Source organism: Chamaea fasciata, unplaced genomic scaffold, assembly GCF_029207755.1.
Source record: "Chamaea fasciata isolate MVZ Bird 193981 ecotype frontalis unplaced genomic scaffold, bChaFas1.0.hap1 SCAF_31, whole genome shotgun sequence".
In the NCBI taxonomy this organism is placed as follows: domain Eukaryota; kingdom Metazoa; phylum Chordata; class Aves; order Passeriformes; family Sylviidae; genus Chamaea; species Chamaea fasciata.
This window is the reverse complement of record NW_027094116.1, coordinates 1,826,838-1,845,373: the sequence shown is the minus strand read 5'-3', so window position 1 is coordinate 1,845,373 and position 18,536 is coordinate 1,826,838. Positions and strand designations below refer to the sequence as shown.

Below are 18,536 nucleotides of genomic sequence, written 5' to 3'. Positions count from 1 at the left end.
CTCCCGGTGCGGCGGGTGATGCCCTGGGACACAGCGAGAGTGGCGCTGCCTTTCAGCCAGGGCCTTGGGCGGTTGTGCCGCCTCTCCCGCGCCGCAGCAGGCGAGCCGAGCCCTGCCGGGCCCACGGCGGCTGCACACCCGTGCGCTGCCCGCACCAAACATGGCCGCCGCGCCTTGCCCCGAGGAAAGATGGCTGCCGCGCAGCTCAGTGCGCAGGCGCCTGGGTGTCGCCTGCGCCATCAGCGCGCGCCGGCAGCGGCGGCAGCGGCAAGGTAAAGCGGCGCGGGGAGGGGGCGGCCGCGGGCTGGTTCGGACTCCCGCGGCCCTTGGGGGATCCTTCGGGGATCCTTCGGGGCCCGCGCGTCCTGTAGCGGCCACTGGGCCCGGTGAGGCGCGGGCTAGGGCCGGACAAGCCGTGGTGCGGCCTCTAGCGCAGGCAACTGGAATGCGGCGTGACCGTGTCCTGGCTCCCCAAGGTCCCTGTCTGGGCCGGGTTCCATAGGGCGGAACGCGTAGAATAAAAGCCTCGACTCACGGCTTTCGAGGCTCGCCGCCCGGTATGCCAGCTCGCCCTCCCGTACAGTGCCCTCCGGACTCGGGGGCGTCGAGTCCGGAGTCACTCCCGCCGTGGATGCGCGGGCCCGGGAACGTGTTTTGATATGGGTGCGGGTGGTAGCCGTCCTGCTGTGGTCCCTGGGTCTGCTTTGGGGATGTAGCTGAAGGTGACAGGTGTTCCCGCAGCCCCTCCCTAAGCCGGGAGAGTAGCCTCTCCTCTCGTGCGGACCAGGACCCCGTCCCGGCGGCAACTCTTGCCTGACGGGGCTGAATCACCATAGGGACCGGGGGAAGGGGCTGCCCTGCTGGGTTCACTTTCCCGCCCTGGGTTCCGCCGCTGGTAAGGAACCTGATGATTTGCTCCTAAAGCCGAGAGCCTGTCTGGGAAAGCCCGAAATCCGGCCAGTCCCCGCTGCTAGCTCCCTGGGCGGGGCGGAGTGGCTGCAGTGGGAAACGAAACTGAAACGGAGCTCGCCGCCATCTTGGTGCCGCTCCGCGGGGGCTCGTTCTGCGGGTCGGCGTTTCTTTTTTTCCCTGCATTTTCTCATAGAATAATTTGGCGTACGGATGAGACTGAGGTAAGAGCGGTGGTTTTTGTTTTGGGGTTTTTTTGTTTGGTTTTTTTTTTGTTTGTTTTGTTTTGTTTTGTTTTTGTCCAAACCCCTCTTCCCATTTCTGCCCTGCCCTTGGCTCGGGGAGCACTTGTCAAACAGGGTCACTGAGCAGTGGAGCAGCGGTGGGACTCCCCCCGTACCTGGGAAGGTGGGAACCTATCGCGCTGCACTCAGCCTCCCCGTGTTTATTGTAAAAATAAGTCCCGGTGGTGGTAGCCGAGTGCGGTTGTTTAATGAAAGTGAGATTTAAGTTGGCCGTTAGGTGTTTGGTGAAGATGGGGAGCTTTATAAAGATGAGACTTGCATCGGAAAAACTGTCTTTGTGACGATAGGTGCGTTAAGGAGGTCAATGAGGAGCAGGCAGAACGGGTACCCAGCAGTGTGTGTATCATGTTCCGTGTCTTTATCCTCTCAGTTTCAAGTTATCAGAAAATTAAAATATGCAGGGTGGATTCCCTACTTTGAAAAAGCGTATTAATAGTTTAGTCTAACGACCTGTACCCTAGGGGAGCAGCACGACTTTGTGTGATAGAGTGAAATTTGGGCTATAATAAAAAAAAAAACAAACCCTTGTCATACTGTTTCCAGTGGCACATCTGTCCAATTTCTCTGCATGTTACCACTTTCATTCCCCTGTCATGTGATGTTTTACCTCTACAGGTCACATAGTGTCCAGGAAGGAAAAGACACTTGGGGTTTCAGACTGTTTTGGCCATGAATCTGAAAATAATTGCGTGCCTATTGCAACTCTGTTTTGTGAGGCTATGCAAGCTGCTCCAGCTCCTTGCGCTGCTCCAACTTACCTCCTTGCGCTTCTTTACCTTCTCATTTCTCGGGTTGCAAAGTAGGTCTGAGATTATTCTCTCCCTTGGGGCAGGGGAGTGGAGCTTGCTGTGTTTCAGGAGTGCATCCTGAACAGGGCACCCAGCCTTGTGCTGGAATCAAGCCTAACAGGAGCAGAGGGCTGCTTGTGTCAAAGCTGCTTCTTGTGTTTGACTTCACCTGCAATTTGGGGCTGCTGGTTCTCTGCTGGGCAGCCAGAGTTTGCTGTTTGTGTTTACAGGACTAATTTAGACTCCTAGAAAAGTAGAAAAAAAATTGACAAGAAAGAAGATGCTTGGAATACCTCAGTAGCTGGGAAACTGTTTAAACTGCATTTCTGAAATCTTGTAGTTGTGTAAAGACATTCTAAATTCCTGTGTGTTTTCTCCTCAGGGTGGGAGAGCGTGGGGTGAGTGACAGCTCCTGTCCTGGCTCATCAGCAGCCTGGCTCCCACGTGTGTCCCGGGAGTGCGCTATGATCAGAGGCACTGGGCAAGGCAGAGGCTCGTATCTTACCCAGTCAAATCATAACTGCCCCAGCACTAACCGAGTTCTTATTAACCACCCTCGTACCCCACAAGAAACTAATCAGGAATCCTTTTCACACCAGCAGTTCCTAACAGAGCAGGACGCTGTAGTCTGTGTGTTGCAGGAGCAAGGATCACACACGGAGTCACGCACAAGAGGCGGGCGAGCTGTGGCACCGGCTCCTGCAGACAGATGTCAGCCCAGCTCCGGCAGGGCTGGAGGGCGTAGGTTCTCCAGCCAGCATCCGCGGGTTGAGACTTTGTCTCGGTATTGCTCTCCGCAGTACCACTGTCAGGAGAACTCAAGGAGAGATTCTGACACTGTGAGGCTGAATTTCCAAAGACTGTCTCTTGCTGGGCAAGACTATGAACAAGAAATTCTGACTGTTTTCAGGCAGCTTGGGGAGGGGAGGACTTGCACGGCTAATGATCTGGCACGTAAACTTAAAACTCAAAAGAAAGAGGTCAACCGTGTTTTGTATAAACTCCTCAGGGAAGGCAAGTTGCACAAAGGGGGAGAGACACCACCACTGTGGAAAATTGCCAGCCCTAGCTCAGGGAGAGAAAGGAGCCCTAGTGACCACGGTGCCAGTTGCATAAATCCAGCTTGTGAGAGCAGAGGAGGAGGGCGGCACACACTTGGCTCAGGAGACACAGAGATGGCTGAGACAAAGGAGAAAATATGCAACTACTTGTTCACCGTGGTGGAGACAACAGCACTCAATCTTGCTAAAAACATTGGGTTTTCGAGAGCCAAGGATGTTAATGTATTTCTTGGCGCTCTGGAAAAGCTGGGAGATGTCCACAAGCAGAACTCAGCTCCACCACGATGGTCTCTGACAAACAGGAAACGCGAGAGGATGCAGATGAGGCTGAAGGCCAGCACAATAATGCAGATGGCAAATCCCACACCACCTGAGTCAGGTCTTCCCTCTTCCTCTGTCTCTCCATGTCCTCTGGAGATGACTGCAGCTTTGCCAGAAGTGATGGCATCAGAAGAAGAAAGTGTAGAAAATGGGCGGCAGCCTTTGGGGCAAGCTGGTCAGGGCAATGTTGGCAGCACGGAAGCAGATGCATCTGAGGACACTGGGCCTGAATTCTCCAGTTTGAGTAATTATGATAACTCAGAAAACAGCAAGTGGATCACAGATGATATCCCAGATAATCTGAACACTATCAACAAGCAGCCTGTTAAGTCGGAATGCATCATGAATTCTCAGTCTTCCCCCAGTTATGCTGCCCCATTCAAAACTGCTTTCCCATGTACGCCTGTAGAGAAACTGATAGCTTGTCAGGAGAAGAACCCAGTGAGTGGCCTTACTGAATATTCCCAGTATACGTACCAACACTGTGATTTCATCATGCTGGAGCAGCATGGACCCTCTCATGAGCCACGGTAAGAAACTGTCCTACCTTTTCTGAGCACTTTTTCCATAAAATGGTTTGACTTCAACTAAGTTCACCCACTCAACTGTCCTGAATGGGCCTGCTATTAATGTTTCTTTCATTTCAGAAGAATTAGCCTAGTTGATTCCTTGTATCAGCTTAAAAATAAAGCAAGGCTAAAATTTAACCCTAGGAATCCCAGTTGTGGCATTCCGCATTCTGAGCAGCAAAGATGGGATTAATTTCTTCACTAGGTCCCATCTCAATTACTTGCCTTCAGTTTGATATAAGGGGAAACTGGTATTTCTAAGCTGCCTCTCAAGATGCTCTCACCCTGGAAATGGTGTAAAGGGAGCCCAGAACAAAGTGTTTGGGTGCAGGTATCTTATCTTAAACACGGCAGCCCTACTCTGGACATTTCTGTGTTGTAGCAGGTCACAGCAGATTCTCTGAGCTGAGCCTGTGCTATGACACTGCAGTTGGCCAAGTCAATCTCTGGAGTCCTGCTTCCCCTTGCAGAATCGTGGCTGTTACTGAGCACCAGCGAGACTGTGAAAATCTCCTTATGTACCACACTGGAATGTGTCAGTAGATCAGCTAGAAGAAAAAACTGGCCTAATTTCTAAAGAAATTTCCCAGGGTTTTGTTATTTGTTTGTTTTTTTTTTAAGATGGGATCTGAATGGATTCAGTGCCGTAATCCCTCTCCAGATCTGGTTTGATCCACTCTCCTTGGAAGCAGATTTCCAGGGCTGGAGGATGGAAGATCACCTTGTTTGTTAGAGTTCACTGGAATGGGGGTGGCAGAAATGTCAAAGGCAAGAGGTTTATGTGAGGCAGCACCTTTCTAAGTGGATGCACTGGTTAGCACCAGAGGATGCCAGAGGGAGGAGTGCTTCTCAATATGCCCCTTTGGTTTTCTCTTTCAAAGGTTTAAGTTCCAGGCAGTGATAAACGGGCGCCAATTCCCACCAGCAGAAGCAGGGAGCAAAAAATTGGCTAAGCAGGAAGCAGCAACTAATGCAATGAGGGTCCTGATGAGTGAAATGGAGAACGGAAGGCACAGTGAAATTAAATGTGATGAGCCATTTCCCTCCAACAGCTTGGAACCAGAATCGGTGAGTCCTGTTTGCTTTGCTTTGCAAGGCTGCTCAAACAGTGTTGAGTCTGACACTGATTTCCTCCATCTTCTTGCTGTAGCCTTTGCAGCTGGAGCCAGAGCTGTCATCTGCAGCAGCTCACCTCAGCCTGCTTCCTGGGAAGCACCCTATCAGCATATTAATGGAGTATGGTCAAAAATCAGGGAACATAATTGAATTCCAGCTGCTCTCTCAGGAAGGCCCACCTCATGATCCTAGGTATGGCATATTCTTATCAGCTTTGAGGGAGGGTGGAAATGCTTTCTTCACTGTCCTTCCCCTTCAGCATGCTGCCCACATTCCTGGACTTGTCACTCACCTAGCTGAATGCTCGTCTTAGCCAAGGATTCTGGGCATGGCTCGTCCAAGACATCTAGCTCCAGAAAGAGACCCAAAGCGATGCCCTTTCTCAGAGAAAGGATGCTGTTTCTTCTGCTAGAGCAGGAGTGGGTTACAGTCCTGTACCCTGCCTGGAGGTAATCTACTGGAAGTGTTTAGGGCCATCGCAGTAGATTTCAGTTGCTGATGAATTGGAGATAACCCAGAGGGATTTACCCAGAAGTGGGAGACAGGGATAATAACCAGATTGACACCTATGGTTAACACTGTTCATGTGCTATAATATCCTGTCAGGTTCTGCTACTCTGTGAAAATGGGTGACCAAATTTTCCCTGCTGTGGTAGGAAACAGCAAGAAGGGAGCAAAGCAAATGGCAGCAGAAGTTGCTGTGAAGATTCTTTCTGGAGAGTCTGGATGCCATGTCTTGCCTGAACAGGTATGAGGAGCTTCTTTATAAGACCCAAGTGTTTTGAATTGGGTGTTCCCCCCTTCTGTTTCCTGTTCTGCTGGATTTCACCCCACGGGGTGATGTGGGGCAGAGGTTTGCTGCTACTCAGTGTTTAACAGCCTTCTCCTGTCTAACTCTGCTCTAGCCTGTTGTGAAGCCCCACAGTAACCAGTCCATGCACAATATCGCCACTTCAGATGAATCCAAGGTGGTGAAAACGAAGGGTTTTCGGGAGCTCATCAAATATCTTAATGTCAATCCTGTCAGTGGCCTGCTGGAATATGCCCGTTCCAATGGGTTTGCTGCAGAGTTCAAACTCATTGACCAGTCAGGACCTCCCCATGACCCCAAGTAAGTAGTGGCATCTGGCAGGAGATTTTGTGCTGCTGTTGTTGTCCTAGAAAAAGGGCAGAAAGCTCACAATTGCTGATGCCTTTTGAGATGGCAGCAGGGCTAGTTGCTGCCTCTGCCAAATCTTGTCCCTCCGATTCCTTCCTCTCTCCACTTTGAGAATGTAAAAATCAAACTGAAATCCGTGGGTTTCTTTGTAGGTTTGTCTATCAGGCAAAGGTTGGAGGCCGCTGGTTCCCAGCCGTAACTGCACACAGCAAAAAGCAGGGCAGGCAGGAGGCAGCCGATGCGGCACTCCGAGTCCTGATTGGGGAATCTGAGAAGACGGAGCGCATGGAAGGGATGAGTGTCACTGAGGTAAATCTTCTGCCAGAGCTGGGGTTGTGTTTGTAGTCCTGCCTATCCTTCTCCTTACAGTCCAGCAGAAAAATGCTTTCAAAATCAACTGTGATCCCTTTGTTCTCTGCAGCTGTTGATAACCTGATATGGTTTTCCTGAAGTGGGTTAGATGTTTCCTCAGGGCACAGGCATACCCTTCTGTCCTCTGCTTTAGAGCTAAATAATTAGCAGATTCTTCCACAAGCTACTAAAATGTGTTCCTGTGGTAGAGTGGAAGCATGCTTATTTTAATTATTTGACTTTTTTATTACTTCTTCCAAATGTCTTTGTGCTGCAGTAAAAATTGTGTGTCAGCTCAAAAAATTCATGCATTAGATAAATGCAAAGCCCTGGTTGTGTCAGGATGGCTGTCCCAAACTTGGGCTGATTTAAATCACACTTAGAGCATTGTGATCTCTGAAAAGCCTCATTCCAGGCAGCACAACTGGGCACAGCAGCTGGGGCTCTAAATAGCAAGCCATCAGGGAGGATTTGTCAGTCAGCAGTGCTGGAGGAGGTGAGTTGGTCTGCACTGGGAATGACTGCTTTCTCCTCACAAACAGGCAGAGGAGGAATTCCTCCAAAGCCAGGAGCAGATTTCCTTGGCTGAGTCTCTGGAAATAGGCAGATTGGTTTTGTTCCTTCTTGCTTGGGGTTTTCCCTGGCATTCTCAGGAGGCCATTCCTCAGCTCATGTCATTTGCTGCCAGGAAGACAGCTTGCTGCAGTCTCTGATGTGGCTAAAGCAGAGCTCAAAGCCTTGAATGAGGTTTTCCCAGAAATACCTAAAAGAACTTCACCCACCCCTTGACGCAGCACTGCCCAAAGCTCGAAGTTTTCCGTGTTCTGCCTTCTGCTTCGAAAGCTGTGCTTCAGGTTAGCTCGTTCTTGAGCTGTGTTGTATGACCTGCTCACGACCTGTCCTGTTGTGTCCCCATCCCAGCTCCCTGTGAGCGGCAGCACCCTGCATGATCAGATGGCCATGCTGAGCCACCAGCGTTTCAATACCCTCACTGCTTGCATCCAGCACAGCCTGCTCGGGCGCAAGATCCTGGCTGCCATCATCATGCGGAAAGGAAATAAGGACTTGGGAGTGGTGGTCAGCATCGGAACAGGTATGAGCAGCTTCTTCCAGCACACTCTGAACTCTCACTTCCATGCTAAATTTCCTTGTCAGCCACAGCTCTGTAATGGCAGTTGCTGTAGGCTGTCACTATAGGACACGAAATGAAGGACACGGGCGCAGTCAGTCGTCAGGGCAAAAAAGGGGGGAGTTTAATCTTTCGACCTCGATTTATATAGGTTCTGGACAATGACCAGGGATTGGAGGGTAAGGTTGCCACCTCTTCCACCACACTGGTCAAACTGGAAGTCCATCGATTGTCCCTCCTCCAGAGAGGAATGTAAACTTCACTTTGTTCAGCTGAAAATCCCTGAGAAACGCCACTACAAAAATGCAAACATCAGAAGGCTGAAAAACATCAGGGTAACAGTAGGGTTCTTCAGGGAGAGTCCAAAACGTTCCCAGGGCTCACATGGTGTCATGAGTGATCTGGTTAGAGAGAGAGAGAGAACAAAGCAAATGTGCCTGCAGCTATATTGCTCTTAATCTTTGCTTGCATTGCTGCATCCTACTCTGTGCATCAGAGCATGGGTCCTTATGTGCTGCAGCACACGATCCCCCAGTTTCTCGCAGCTGCACATACCTTACCTCCCTCCCTACTTTGCTGCCAGGCTTCTACCAGGAGTGATGGGCTGAAAAGCCCTCAGGAAGATCCAGTCCCCCAAAACTCAGGGCAATTTAAGTCTGTCTGTCCCTAAAGTGGTGTCCCTTTATTTTCTGAACTGCTTGTGATAGTGATTTAATAGCTAGTGCTGCTGCTCAAGAGCCCAAAGAAATAAGATTTCCCCCTTCTGTCTCTGAAGCCATCTTGACTTTGATACCTGCCCTATTATTTAATTCTTTGGTTTTTTGTTTCAGGTAATCGCTGTGTGAAAGGAGAAGAGCTAAGCTTGAAGGGGGAGACAGTAAATGACTGTCATGCAGAAATCATTTCTCGAAGAGGCTTTGTGAGGTGAGAAAAGAGGAAGCTCAAAAGGGAAGGGAGGGGGTCCTGCAAGGAGCTGCACTCCCATTCTGGAGGAATGAAGCTGAACCACACCCCTAGTTCTTTGCTGTGCTGAGAGATGCTGTGTTCCTCAGACACTGTTTACTCATGTGTTGTTGAAGAGAGGGAAGTTATTTCTGATAAGAAGGGGCCATGCCTGAATGATGCCCAAATAAGTACTGAATGGGAGATTTGCCAGAAGCCCAAGGGCTTCATCTGATGTAGCTAATTTTAAGCCTTCTGCTGAAGCTGCTGGGCTGATGTTCAGGGTGCTCTGCAGCCTGAGCACAGCTCCTGCCACGCCGAGCCACTGCAGGCTTGGTCTTGTGGCCTTTCTGGATCTTAGTGTAGAAGGATTCAGGAAAACATACCGCCTATGTTTGATTTGATAAGTCAGAAATCCTTTTTCAGGGTCTGGAAAGTGTTTTCTCAACTAAACCGCACAATTCTTCTCTCCTCTCCCTCTCCTCTCCTCACATTCACTGTGGCACTTTTTAGTTTTTGGAACCTAAAGTGAGATGAAGCTGGACTGCTTGGTTAATGTCTGTCCTTCAGTTACGAACAAAAAAATCAGCTGCTTCCTTCAAGCCTTTGTGTGCTGCCACTGTGCTCTGCATTCCTCAGCAAGTGAAAGTGTTGAGGGCAGGTCCCTGGGAAGTGATGAATCAGGATTGCATCTTGCTTACTGTCTGTTTCAGCTTTTAGTCTTGACTGCAGTGGCTGGTCTGGCACAGCAGAGTGTGGTCTGCCTCTCTGTGCAAAATCAGTCCCTGCACAGGCTCTGCTCAAGGACTGCCTGGTAGGCTGCAGTTTTTCTTTAGTCCTTGACAGGAGGTTGGAGACCTCAGGGTTTTCCCTGGCCAGAAGCAGCCGTAAAAGACCCCATCAGTGTAAACAGATCATGGGCTCGTTCTACTGCCTCTTGAATTCAGCTGCCTGCAGGGTTGTTTACTTTTGATGCAAACTTGCTGCTGACTAAAGGTGCTGGTTAACAGCCTTGAAGTCTTCTTCACGCTGGGATCGGATGCGAGATGTGAGCAGCACTCAGCCAGACTCCTTCTTTCCTCCTGCCGGTGCTTCCCTCTGCTTCCTGGACAGGATACTGCTTTTCTACTGCTTGTAGAAAAAGCATGCATGGCAGAAAAATCTGCTGGATTTTTTACCCTTTTTGTGCATCAAGCATTGTTTGTTGGCTTCCCAGGCATCCTCAGCCACAGCTCCTTGTCTTCTGTTCCATGTGGCAGGAGTAGGTGATGTGGGACCCTGCCTGTCAATTGAAGCACTCCTTGTCTGAGAAGCAGAGAAGCCTTTTGACAGGATGGTGTTATTTTCAGGTTTCTTTACAGTGAGCTGATGAAGTATGACCCGTCTAATCCTTCGTCTGCAGAAGAGAGCATTTTTGAACAAGCGGGAGGAAAGAAACTCAGAATAAAGAGCAGTGTTACCTTTCACCTCTACGTCAGGTTTGTGGGGGGGTGTTGAATGACTGGCATCAGCAGCACTGTCACGCCCCTGGCCCTGGCTGTTTCCTTTACAGTCAGTGCTAACCAGGGAGGGTTTGTTTTCTAGCACAGCACCATGTGGAGATGGAGCACTCTTTGATAAATCCTGCAGTGATCAAGCAAATGAGATGGGACAATCCCAACACCAGCCTCTCTTTGAGAACCCCAAACAAGGCAAGCTGCGGACCAAGGTGGAGAATGGTGAGTGCAATCCCTCCCTGCACAATAGGGTGGCTTCAGTCCTCACCTCTGAGCCTTTCTGGTGCTTCACAGTTTCCTTTACCCCTCTCTGTGTGCTGTTGTGGGATTCAAAGCATTCAGGAACCAAAAGAGGTGGATGAAAGGTTTTAGAGAGAGTCCCCTCCCCTTGCCAGCTCTGCCTGTTGCACTGCCATGCTTGTGAAGTTTGCAGCTGAAGTTTGATGCAAAGCTCAGATCTAGGTCTGTGTCCTCCCTTTCAAGCAAAGTTCTGTTCTCCTTCAGCTGTGTTGAAAATTACTCATCAGTACCCAAAACTGAACCTGGTGTCAGACTCCTGAGTTCACTCTGGATATCCAGAACTTTCTTGTGCAGTTGCTGATGGTGTTTTGAATTATTGAATAGCTGATGCTGTGCGGAAAATCTTTCTTCTTCTCTTGTGCAGGGGAAGGTACCATTCCTGTGGAGTCGAGTGACATTGTGCCCACGTGGGATGGGATCCAGCATGGGGAACGATTGCGAACCATGTCCTGCAGTGACAAAATCTTACGCTGGAATATACTCGGCTTGCAAGGGGCACTGCTGTCACACTTCCTAGAGCCAGTTTATCTCCGTTCTGTTACACTTGGTGCGAAACCCTCTGTTTTTTTGGGGTAAAACTAGGCTGCAGTGACAACTCGTCTCATTCCCCAGTGTGATGGCAAAGTTTGTTTGTGGAGGGTGTAGGAGTAACAGACTGAAATGTCTTTCTTGGCAGAGCAGTTTGAAAATGCAAAGGGAGTCTATGAATTTTAGGCTGTGGGTAGAGTCGGCATCTCTCCACGGTTCTGGATTTTTCGAAGGCAGATGTGACCTAGGAGAGTGAGATAAAAACTGCATGTTTGTGTCTTCAGTGAGAAATGTTGCAGTCTGTAGACCATTGTCTTATACACCCAGAATACCTGTAGCTATGCTGATCCACATGCTGTGAGCTTTCAGGAGCCTGTGAGCAGTGCTGCAGTTCTTGGGGTTTGGCCAGTCCATCACCTGTGCCATCGTGTTTCCTAACACCTTTCCTCTGTCTCCACAGGTTACTTGTACAGTCAGGGTCACTTGGTCCGTGCCATCTGCTGCCGCATGGATAGGGATGGGAAGACACTGAAGGAAAAGATCCAAGCTCCATATCACATTAACCATCCTGAGGTACTGCAGCCATAGCACCTCTTCATTTTTCTGACCCCCATTCCTTTGCCTGTGGGTTTGGGGGTCCCTGAGGCACTCTGCCGGGAGGGTCATTGTGCAGCAGCCCTCCAACCAGGGGCAAGAATTAGTGACCAGAAACACAGAATCATATGATCAAGGGATATCCCGTGTTGGAAGGGACCCACAATGTCTCATCAAGTCTAGCTCCTGGTCCTACACAGGACAACCCCAAGAACCTGCCCTCTTGTCACCCCACAGTTTGGGGGTTACTGGCAATGTCTTAGTCTGGCAAAAAGGACACTAAAGTTGCCTCTCTAGCCTTCAACTCCATAAGAATCTTACCCTTGCGACTCTGGAAAAGTTTGGGATCAGCTGAAACTGTGAGGGATGAAAGGGGCAAGAGAGTCATGCAGCAGGATGAGGTTAAGGAACCTTCTTGCACAGGTTGGGCGAGTCAGCGTGTATGACTCTGCAAGGCAGACGGGCAAGACAAAGGAGTCATCGGTGAATTGGTGTCTTGCTGATGAAAGCGAAGTTGAAGTCTTGGATGGCACGAAAGGGAAAGTAGATGGGTAAGGAGCGCCTTTCCTGACACTGTCTTTTCCTGACACTATCTGGGGGAAGGGGGGCAGGTCTGAGGTGGGGAGTACACTCTGCACTGTTACAGCACCCTACACATGGGGAGAGTTGGGCAGAGAAATTTCAAACAGACATAAGCAAGCACTCCTGAAAGAAAGCAAAATGTTGCCTAGCCTGGACCCTACCACAGGGGCCTGCCGAGCCCAGAGCTCCTCCATCATAGGATTTTACCTGAGCCCCCTGCTCCTCTTGGCTCTTCTCAGTGTCCCATCCCTCACTGCTGCCATTGTCTTCCTTCTCAGTCTGAAGCTGGAGGTGTCTCGTGTGTCCAAGAGGAAAATGTTCACCCTGTTCCAGCAGCTCTGTGCAAAGAACAGCCGCAAAGACCTGCTGAGCTTCTCTCTCTACTCGGATGCCAAGGAGGCAGCCACAGCATACCAGGCAGCCAAGCAGTGCTTCTTCAGCATGCTGGAAGAGCTGGGCTATGGCAGCTGGATCCGCAAACCCCAAGAGGAAGAAAATTTCTCTGTCCTTGATGCGTAAGGAAGCTCTCTGCAAGGAGTGGGGGGTGAATGTGCACAGGCATATGTATGGCTGTGCTCATCCTTCTTTCACCACGTTTTTGGAGTGGAATCGGGACTGTGCAGCAGTTTCCTCATAGGCTCGGCTGCCTTGTCCTTGTCACTCAGACCTGCATTTTTAAAATGTGCACGTAAATTATTCTCCTTGTTTTTTAAGCAAGGGCAGTCCCCACCTGCTTTTTTATCGTTTTGTCCCCCCTTTTTTGTTTTTTAAAGAGGGCGTGAGAAAACAGAGGAATTTTCAGGACTCTGAGTTTGTAACATTTGGACCATGTACTGCAAATCCCTCTGGCAGGTTTTGAGGCAATTTTTCTCCTTTGAGATTAAAAAAAAAAAAACAAAAACAAAAAAACAGGCTGTTTGACTGGTTTTCTGTGTCTCTGTTGGAAGATGACTGGCAGCCTAGCCAAGATGGGACATGGGTCTGACCTCTGCAAGGTGCAGCCATAAGACCAGCATAACATTGTGCATTGATAACAAAAAAGAAAGTTTCACTGTTGTTGGCCATGGGTGTGTTAATTCCCACTGAGGTGAAGAGGGGCCTGTGCTGGGGTATGGAGAGGGACAGATGAGTTAGTATTTGCTAAATGATGAAGGTAGCCAGGTGGAGTTTGTAATTGAGCCCCTTGCCTCAAGCACAGGGCTCATTGGGCAGAGCTGAAGCTGTGGGGGCTTGGACTGGCTCTGAAATGCTGGGGCAGGGCCCTCCCAGCTCCTTTCCTCACTGCTAGCTCTAGGATGCGGTGTCTTGTCTCTGGACACCAGTGGTGGCTGCAGGCCCTATCCTGTGTCTGAGCTGAACCACATACCAGAGATGCTGGTGGAAGGTGAGAAGTAGCAATGCTGTTGCTGTCCAACGGCAAGTTGGATGTTGTTGGAGCAGCCCTTCCTTGTGCAGGGCAAGTGCTGGTTTTGCCTGGGATTGAGAGCTCTCTGTCTCACATGAGACAGAGACCGAAGACCTGTTAGCAGGCAAAGACCAGAGCAAGACCCCGGCTCTGGCTGTGGATCTCCACAGGACAGCTGGAGGCAGCCAGGCTGCGGCAAGCAGGGTCACGATTTGCTGAAAGTCCAGCTGACAGAGGTTCACCCTGCCTGCAGCTGCCCCTGAACATCCACTACCACGCAGAGCTGTGAGGGGTAGGAACTGCCTTGGCACCCAGCCCAGAGCGGGGCTGGGGGCCTCCTCTGTCTGCAGCTGCTCAGGGAGCTGTGCCTGAGGCTATGGGAGCTTGTGTTGTGCTCCCCACACCCTCCCAATGCTCACAGATCTCCCCACTGGGGCAAAGCAGGACCCCCCCATCCTGCACTCACTCATGGTTGGGCCAACTGCAGAGGAGACACAGAGGTGGGATGAACTGGACAAGCCCCTGGCATGGGGCTGCTTTAGGAGCAAAGCTCTTAACATGTAGGTATTGGGGTGCACCCCTGAGAACAGGAGCTCCAGGAGCAGCAGCTGCAGCAGCTGGGATTTCTCTGGCTGGGTGAAGTGCTGGGATTTAAATTAATTTCTAGCGTGCAGCTTCCCTTGGCCCTGTGTGTTGCCAGGTCCCGCCAACACCACTCCTCCCCAGCCCTGGGGATTACTGGTATTTATAGCAAACACTCCCATTTCAATTTTCCCCAATGAGGCCAAGGGCCAATTCCTGCTGGCCAGGGGAGTGTGGGAAGTGCTGCTGGCCATGGCTGTCAGCCCCGTGACCCATGGTGGGGCCCAGTTGCCAGAAGCTCCTAGATAGGCTTGATTAATTATGTTTTCCTTGTACAACCCATCTTGTGCCTGCTCTTGGCTCCAGCACACTGAGCCTGGAGTGGAGCGCAAGACAGTGGAGCTGGAGCAGCCACTGGCACGTGCCGCCCTGGCCCTGCCTGCAGGTAGGACCTAAAAATAGCCTCCTCCTGCTCAGTCCATGTGTTCACCTCAGAGCCAGGGCTGAGTAGCTCTATCCTTCTCCCCATGCTCCTGCTCTCTCCTCTCTTGGGAAGCCCCAGAGCTGCCACAGGGGTTGGCAGCACCAGGCTGGAGCCAGGGACTGCCCACTGAGGCTGGGGCTCTGGCCCCACGTGACCTGAGAGGAGATGCAGTGAGTCACTGGTGCTCCCAGGAGCAGAGAGAGCTGGGCATGTCCCCAGGGATCAGGTTTCATGCTCTTATGCTGTCTCCCTCGGCAGCTGGGATTGTCCTCTTACAGAGCTTATGCCTTCCTAGCCTTCTTACCTTGGTCACAGGCAGCCAGAATCCCCCCAGCCCTGGGTGCATCCTGCTCTTTTAGGCCCGCAGAGTACAGTGTAGGATGAAATAACACCATATGGAACCAGCCTGGTCCTGTGTGAGTATTTATTGGTTTGGAGGGGCTGCCTGAGCCCAGTACCCAGCTCTCTGGCCCTGGGACTGGCCATTCCCCATGCTATTTGGAAGTGGGGGTGCCCTGGCCAAGCTGCAGCAGGGAGTTGGTGGTGTAGTTCTGGAAAAGGGGCTGCAGGAACATGCCAATGGTGCCAAAGACACAGACGAAGACGAAGATCCACAAGAAGAGGCGGTCGATGACCATGGCCACATATTTCCAGTCCTCGCTCACCTGCATGGAGCCAGGAAAAATGCTGGGTCAGGCTGGGGCCTTAGGTATTGCCTAATGCTGCCCCAATTGGGAATTTGGCATATCCTAAGAGCCTTGAATCTGCTCCCTCAGCACTGCAGTTCCTGGGGCTGCCTGCCAGCCTGCTGTGGGTCCCACGGGGCTCACTCCCCCTGCTGTCACACGCACCACTGAGCCCAGGAAACATTTCCCCAGTGAGCAGAGCTGGGGGGCTCTGCAAAATCTGCAGCCTGACGGTGCCATGCAGGGCCAGGCCTCCTGGGAGCCTCCTGGGTTTCCAGAGCTGCTGCTTCAGCCTTGGACTGCAGTAGTGGTTCAGGGATCAGTGTTGGACCCTCTACCCAGGCAGGAGCTGCAAGACCTCATTGGGCATGGGGCTAGGCAGGAACTCCCTTGGCACTTGTGCACTTCCTGTGGTGCAGCCATGAGCCAGGACACACTCTGCACCCCACAGCTCTGCCTGCACCTCCCAGCTCTGGCCACCCCTGAGCACTGCCCACTCCCAAATGCACACCGCCCACCTCAACTTACACTCTGATCATCATCCTCACTGCGCATGTGGTCAGCAATGAAACGCACGCCATCCACTGCTTCCTCCAGCCTGCAGCTGCAGCCAGCTGCAGGGGCTGGTGCCTGCCCCTGTCGCTCCCGATAACCATTCAGCCCCTCGGCCTTGGCAGCACCAGGATTGGCATAGCAGGTGCAGGTGCGGGCACCAGCCTGGACGAAGAGAGTGGTGGCGGCAGTACGTTCCTGGGTGTGCCGGCGCTGGCGCAGACGCTGGCGTGCGCAGTTCTGCCGCGGCTGTTTCATGAAGAGCAGTGCTGGGAGCTTGTGGAGGAAGAGGGTGCGGACCCAGGGCGGCATGGTGTGCGTGGTGGGTGAGCGGTGGTGCACATTGAGGACACAGACGCTGGTGACGATGGAGAAGGTCACCAGCACCATGGTGAACATAAGATACTTGCCCACCAGTGGTACATCCAGTGAAGTGGGTGGCACAATCTTGGAGATGAGCAGGAGAAAGACGGTGAGGGCGAGCAGGACAGAGATGCAGAGTGTCATCTTCTCACCACAGTCAGACGGGAGGTAAAACACGAGGATGGCCAGGGAGGTAATGAGGATGCAGGGGATGATAAGGTTGATGGTGTAGAAGAGCGGCTTACGCCGAATGATGAAGTCGTACGTGATGTCCACATAGGTGGAGTCATCAGGGTTCTCATTGCGCCGCCCCGGCAGCGCCACGATGTCCCACTCGCCGCTGGGTGTGAAGTCATCCAGGCTGGCCACCTCACTCTTCAGAACCAGGTCAATCTCAGTGCGGTCGTAGGTCCATGAACGGAACTTCATGGTGCAGTTCTGCTGGTCAAAGGGGAAGTGCTTCACCTCAATCTTGCATGCACTCTTGTAGATGGCAGGCGGCAGCCAGAAGATGCTGCCATCATAGGAGATCACCGCATTGGAGTAAAAGGAGACCTCATACATCCCATCGGCACTGGGGTGAAGAGAGGTGCAGTCAGTCGTAGTGTTGTCAGCCCTGCCAGTACAACAACATGGCCCTCCTGCCCTGGGTGGGGTTGGGAAACACATAGCCCCCCCCAAAAAATGACCTACTTGTTGTAGAGCACCACATCAGGCAGCCAGATGTGCTTGGAGGGCAGGCGGACCTTCTTCATGTTGTCAAAGTCCTCAGGCTTCCACGTGAGGCGATAGTCCTCCCACTCCTGAGGACAGGTGGGATCAGCCCAGCCCAGCCACAGGACAGGGGCCTGGGGCAAGGGGGTGGGTCAGGACAGGGGGGACACAGGGGTCCCACACAGGCTTTTTGGGGGGCTATGACAGGGCAGGGTAGACATCAGGGTCCCACACAGGGTGTATTGGGGGTCCCTATGATAGGGATGGGTCTCAAGGCAGGGGCTGGGGAGTCCTGAGGCAGGGCGGATATACAGGTGTCAGGGCCACATCAGAGTCCAGGATGCCCACCTGGGTCAGCCAGACGTTCGTGGTCATGATCTGCTCCCGTTCATGCTGCACAGAGAGAAGGGCCAGTCACTCAGGGTGCTGGGAGGGTTTGGGACCCCTTTGCTCGCCTGGTAGGTTGGGGAGTAGAGTCCTGGCCAACTCACCACGCTGATGAGCTGCGCCAGCGACACCATCAGCTGCACGGTCACCAGCTCAGAGCCATTGGTCGCCGGCCGGATCAGCTTGTTATAGCGCGCAGGGTCCAGCAGATACTCAACCAGTCGCTCCTCGGTGTCTGTGCCCAGGCTCCCTGGGGCATGGCAGAGCCTGAGTCTCATGGTGGCGGGCAGGGTCCCCCACGAGGGTCCAAGGACCCCCCAGGATAGAGCCTGTATGTGGCCTGGGGCTCTGTGTCTGACAGCCCGAGAGAAGGAATGATGGGGTGCATGGTGATGGGGTGTGGGTGTCAACCAGGCACGGAGCAGGGAGGGCCGGGGGGAGAATGGGCAGTCTGAGGGGCTCCATGACTTGGGACGAGCAGCTGGACAGTACTGGCGGTTCATCGCTGCCCTCCCCTGCCTGTCCCCGCAATTCCCTGCCCGTTAATGACACCCCCTCTCCTGTTCCTGTCGGTCCCTGCCCAGCCCTGGCACCGCCTCGGAGAGCCGGAGCCCACGGCGGCCGCATAGCCCCGGGGGGGTCGAGGAGCGCCGGAAGCGCCAGTGGCACTGGCACCGCAGAGGGGCCGGTACCGGCTGCGCTCCAGATCTGTCCCGTGCAACAGGCGCAGCTCCCGGGCCCGGTCCGGTCCGGTCCCCTCCCCGCCTGTGCTGGTGCCATCCCCCAGAGCCCCCGACACTTACGTCTGAGGGCAGCGAGAAAGCAGAGGACGCGGAGCAGCGCCATGGGGGCGGCCCGGTGCCGCCACCGGTACCCGGCGCTGTCCACGGTTCCGGCCGGGCTCTGTCCGAGGTGCTGGAGCCGGCGGCGGCGGCGGCCCGGGAGGGGCGGCCCCGGGCGGGAGGCGGTGCCGGGCACTGCGCCGGGGCCGTCCCGTGCTCCGGCTCCGTCGCCGTCACCGCCGCCGTCAGCGGCCCCGGGGCCGCCCCCGCCTCCGCCCCGCCGCGGCCCGGGGACACAGCGGAGGGGTCTGAGCTCCCCCAGCTCGCCGCTCCACCGGGGTCCCTGCACGGTGCCAGCGGGGCGGCGGAGCCCCGTGCGGGAATCAGAGCGGGAGGGCGGAGCAGTGGGAGAACTCGCGGGTGGAACCCGG

At 53.1% G+C, this 18,536-nt stretch overlaps 2 protein-coding genes across 3 annotated transcripts; one reads left to right on the top strand and one right to left on the bottom strand.

The window, feature by feature from the left end:
* Positions 1–356: 356 nt before the first annotated feature.
* On the top strand, positions 357–13,195 carry ADAR (adenosine deaminase RNA specific). Its single transcript, XM_066206541.1, has 15 exons — positions 357–1,133; positions 2,385–3,914; positions 4,835–5,021; positions 5,104–5,261; positions 5,676–5,817; positions 5,975–6,180; positions 6,381–6,537; positions 7,501–7,672; positions 8,539–8,632; positions 10,000–10,128; positions 10,235–10,368; positions 10,811–10,993; positions 11,435–11,547; positions 11,992–12,119; positions 12,429–13,195. Exons 1-15 carry the CDS (start codon positions 1,123–1,125, stop codon positions 12,667–12,669), a joined length of 3,585 nt encoding a protein of 1,194 aa, XP_066062638.1. The 5' UTR covers positions 357–1,122; the 3' UTR covers positions 12,670–13,195.
* Positions 13,196–15,031: 1,836 nt separating this feature from the next.
* CHRNB2 (cholinergic receptor nicotinic beta 2 subunit) lies at positions 15,032–18,339 on the bottom strand. 2 transcript variants are annotated; one of them, XM_066206784.1, is made up of 6 exons: positions 18,127–18,339; positions 17,428–17,573; positions 17,285–17,329; positions 16,916–17,025; positions 15,836–16,796; positions 15,032–15,286 (listed from the first exon to the last, which is right to left on the bottom strand). In XM_066206784.1, the coding sequence occupies exons 1-6, from the start codon at positions 18,167–18,169 to the stop codon at positions 15,116–15,118; spliced, it is 1,476 nt and encodes a 491-aa protein (XP_066062881.1). In that variant the 5' UTR covers positions 18,170–18,339; the 3' UTR covers positions 15,032–15,115. The 2 variants fall into 2 exon arrangements, with proteins under 2 accessions (XP_066062881.1, XP_066062880.1); XM_066206783.1 differs by lacking the exon at positions 18,127–18,339 and having other exon boundaries at positions 17,428–17,860.
* Positions 18,340–18,536: the final 197 nt, after the last annotated feature.

What these genes read in the sequence shown, in the direction of transcription:
- CHRNB2 (XM_066206783.1), bottom strand. Translation starts at nt 17,826, where the DNA reads ATGAACCGCCAGTACTGTCCAGCTGCTCGTCCCAAGTCATGGAGCCCC. An exon ending in GATGTGGTGCTCTACAACAA is followed by an intron (nt 16,797 to 16,915) that starts GTAGGTCATTTT and finishes TCTTCACCCCAG; the next exon opens with TGCCGATGGGATGTATGAGG. An exon ending in GTGAGGATGATGATCAGAGT is followed by an intron (nt 15,287 to 15,835) that starts GTAAGTTGAGGT and finishes GGCTCCATGCAG; the next exon opens with GTGAGCGAGGACTGGAAATA.
- ADAR (XM_066206541.1), top strand. An exon ending in ACAGCTTGGAACCAGAATCG is followed by an intron (nt 5,022 to 5,103) that starts GTGAGTCCTGTT and finishes TTCTTGCTGTAG; the next exon opens with CCTTTGCAGCTGGAGCCAGA. An exon ending in GGACCTCCCCATGACCCCAA is followed by an intron (nt 6,181 to 6,380) that starts GTAAGTAGTGGC and finishes GTTTCTTTGTAG; the next exon opens with GTTTGTCTATCAGGCAAAGG.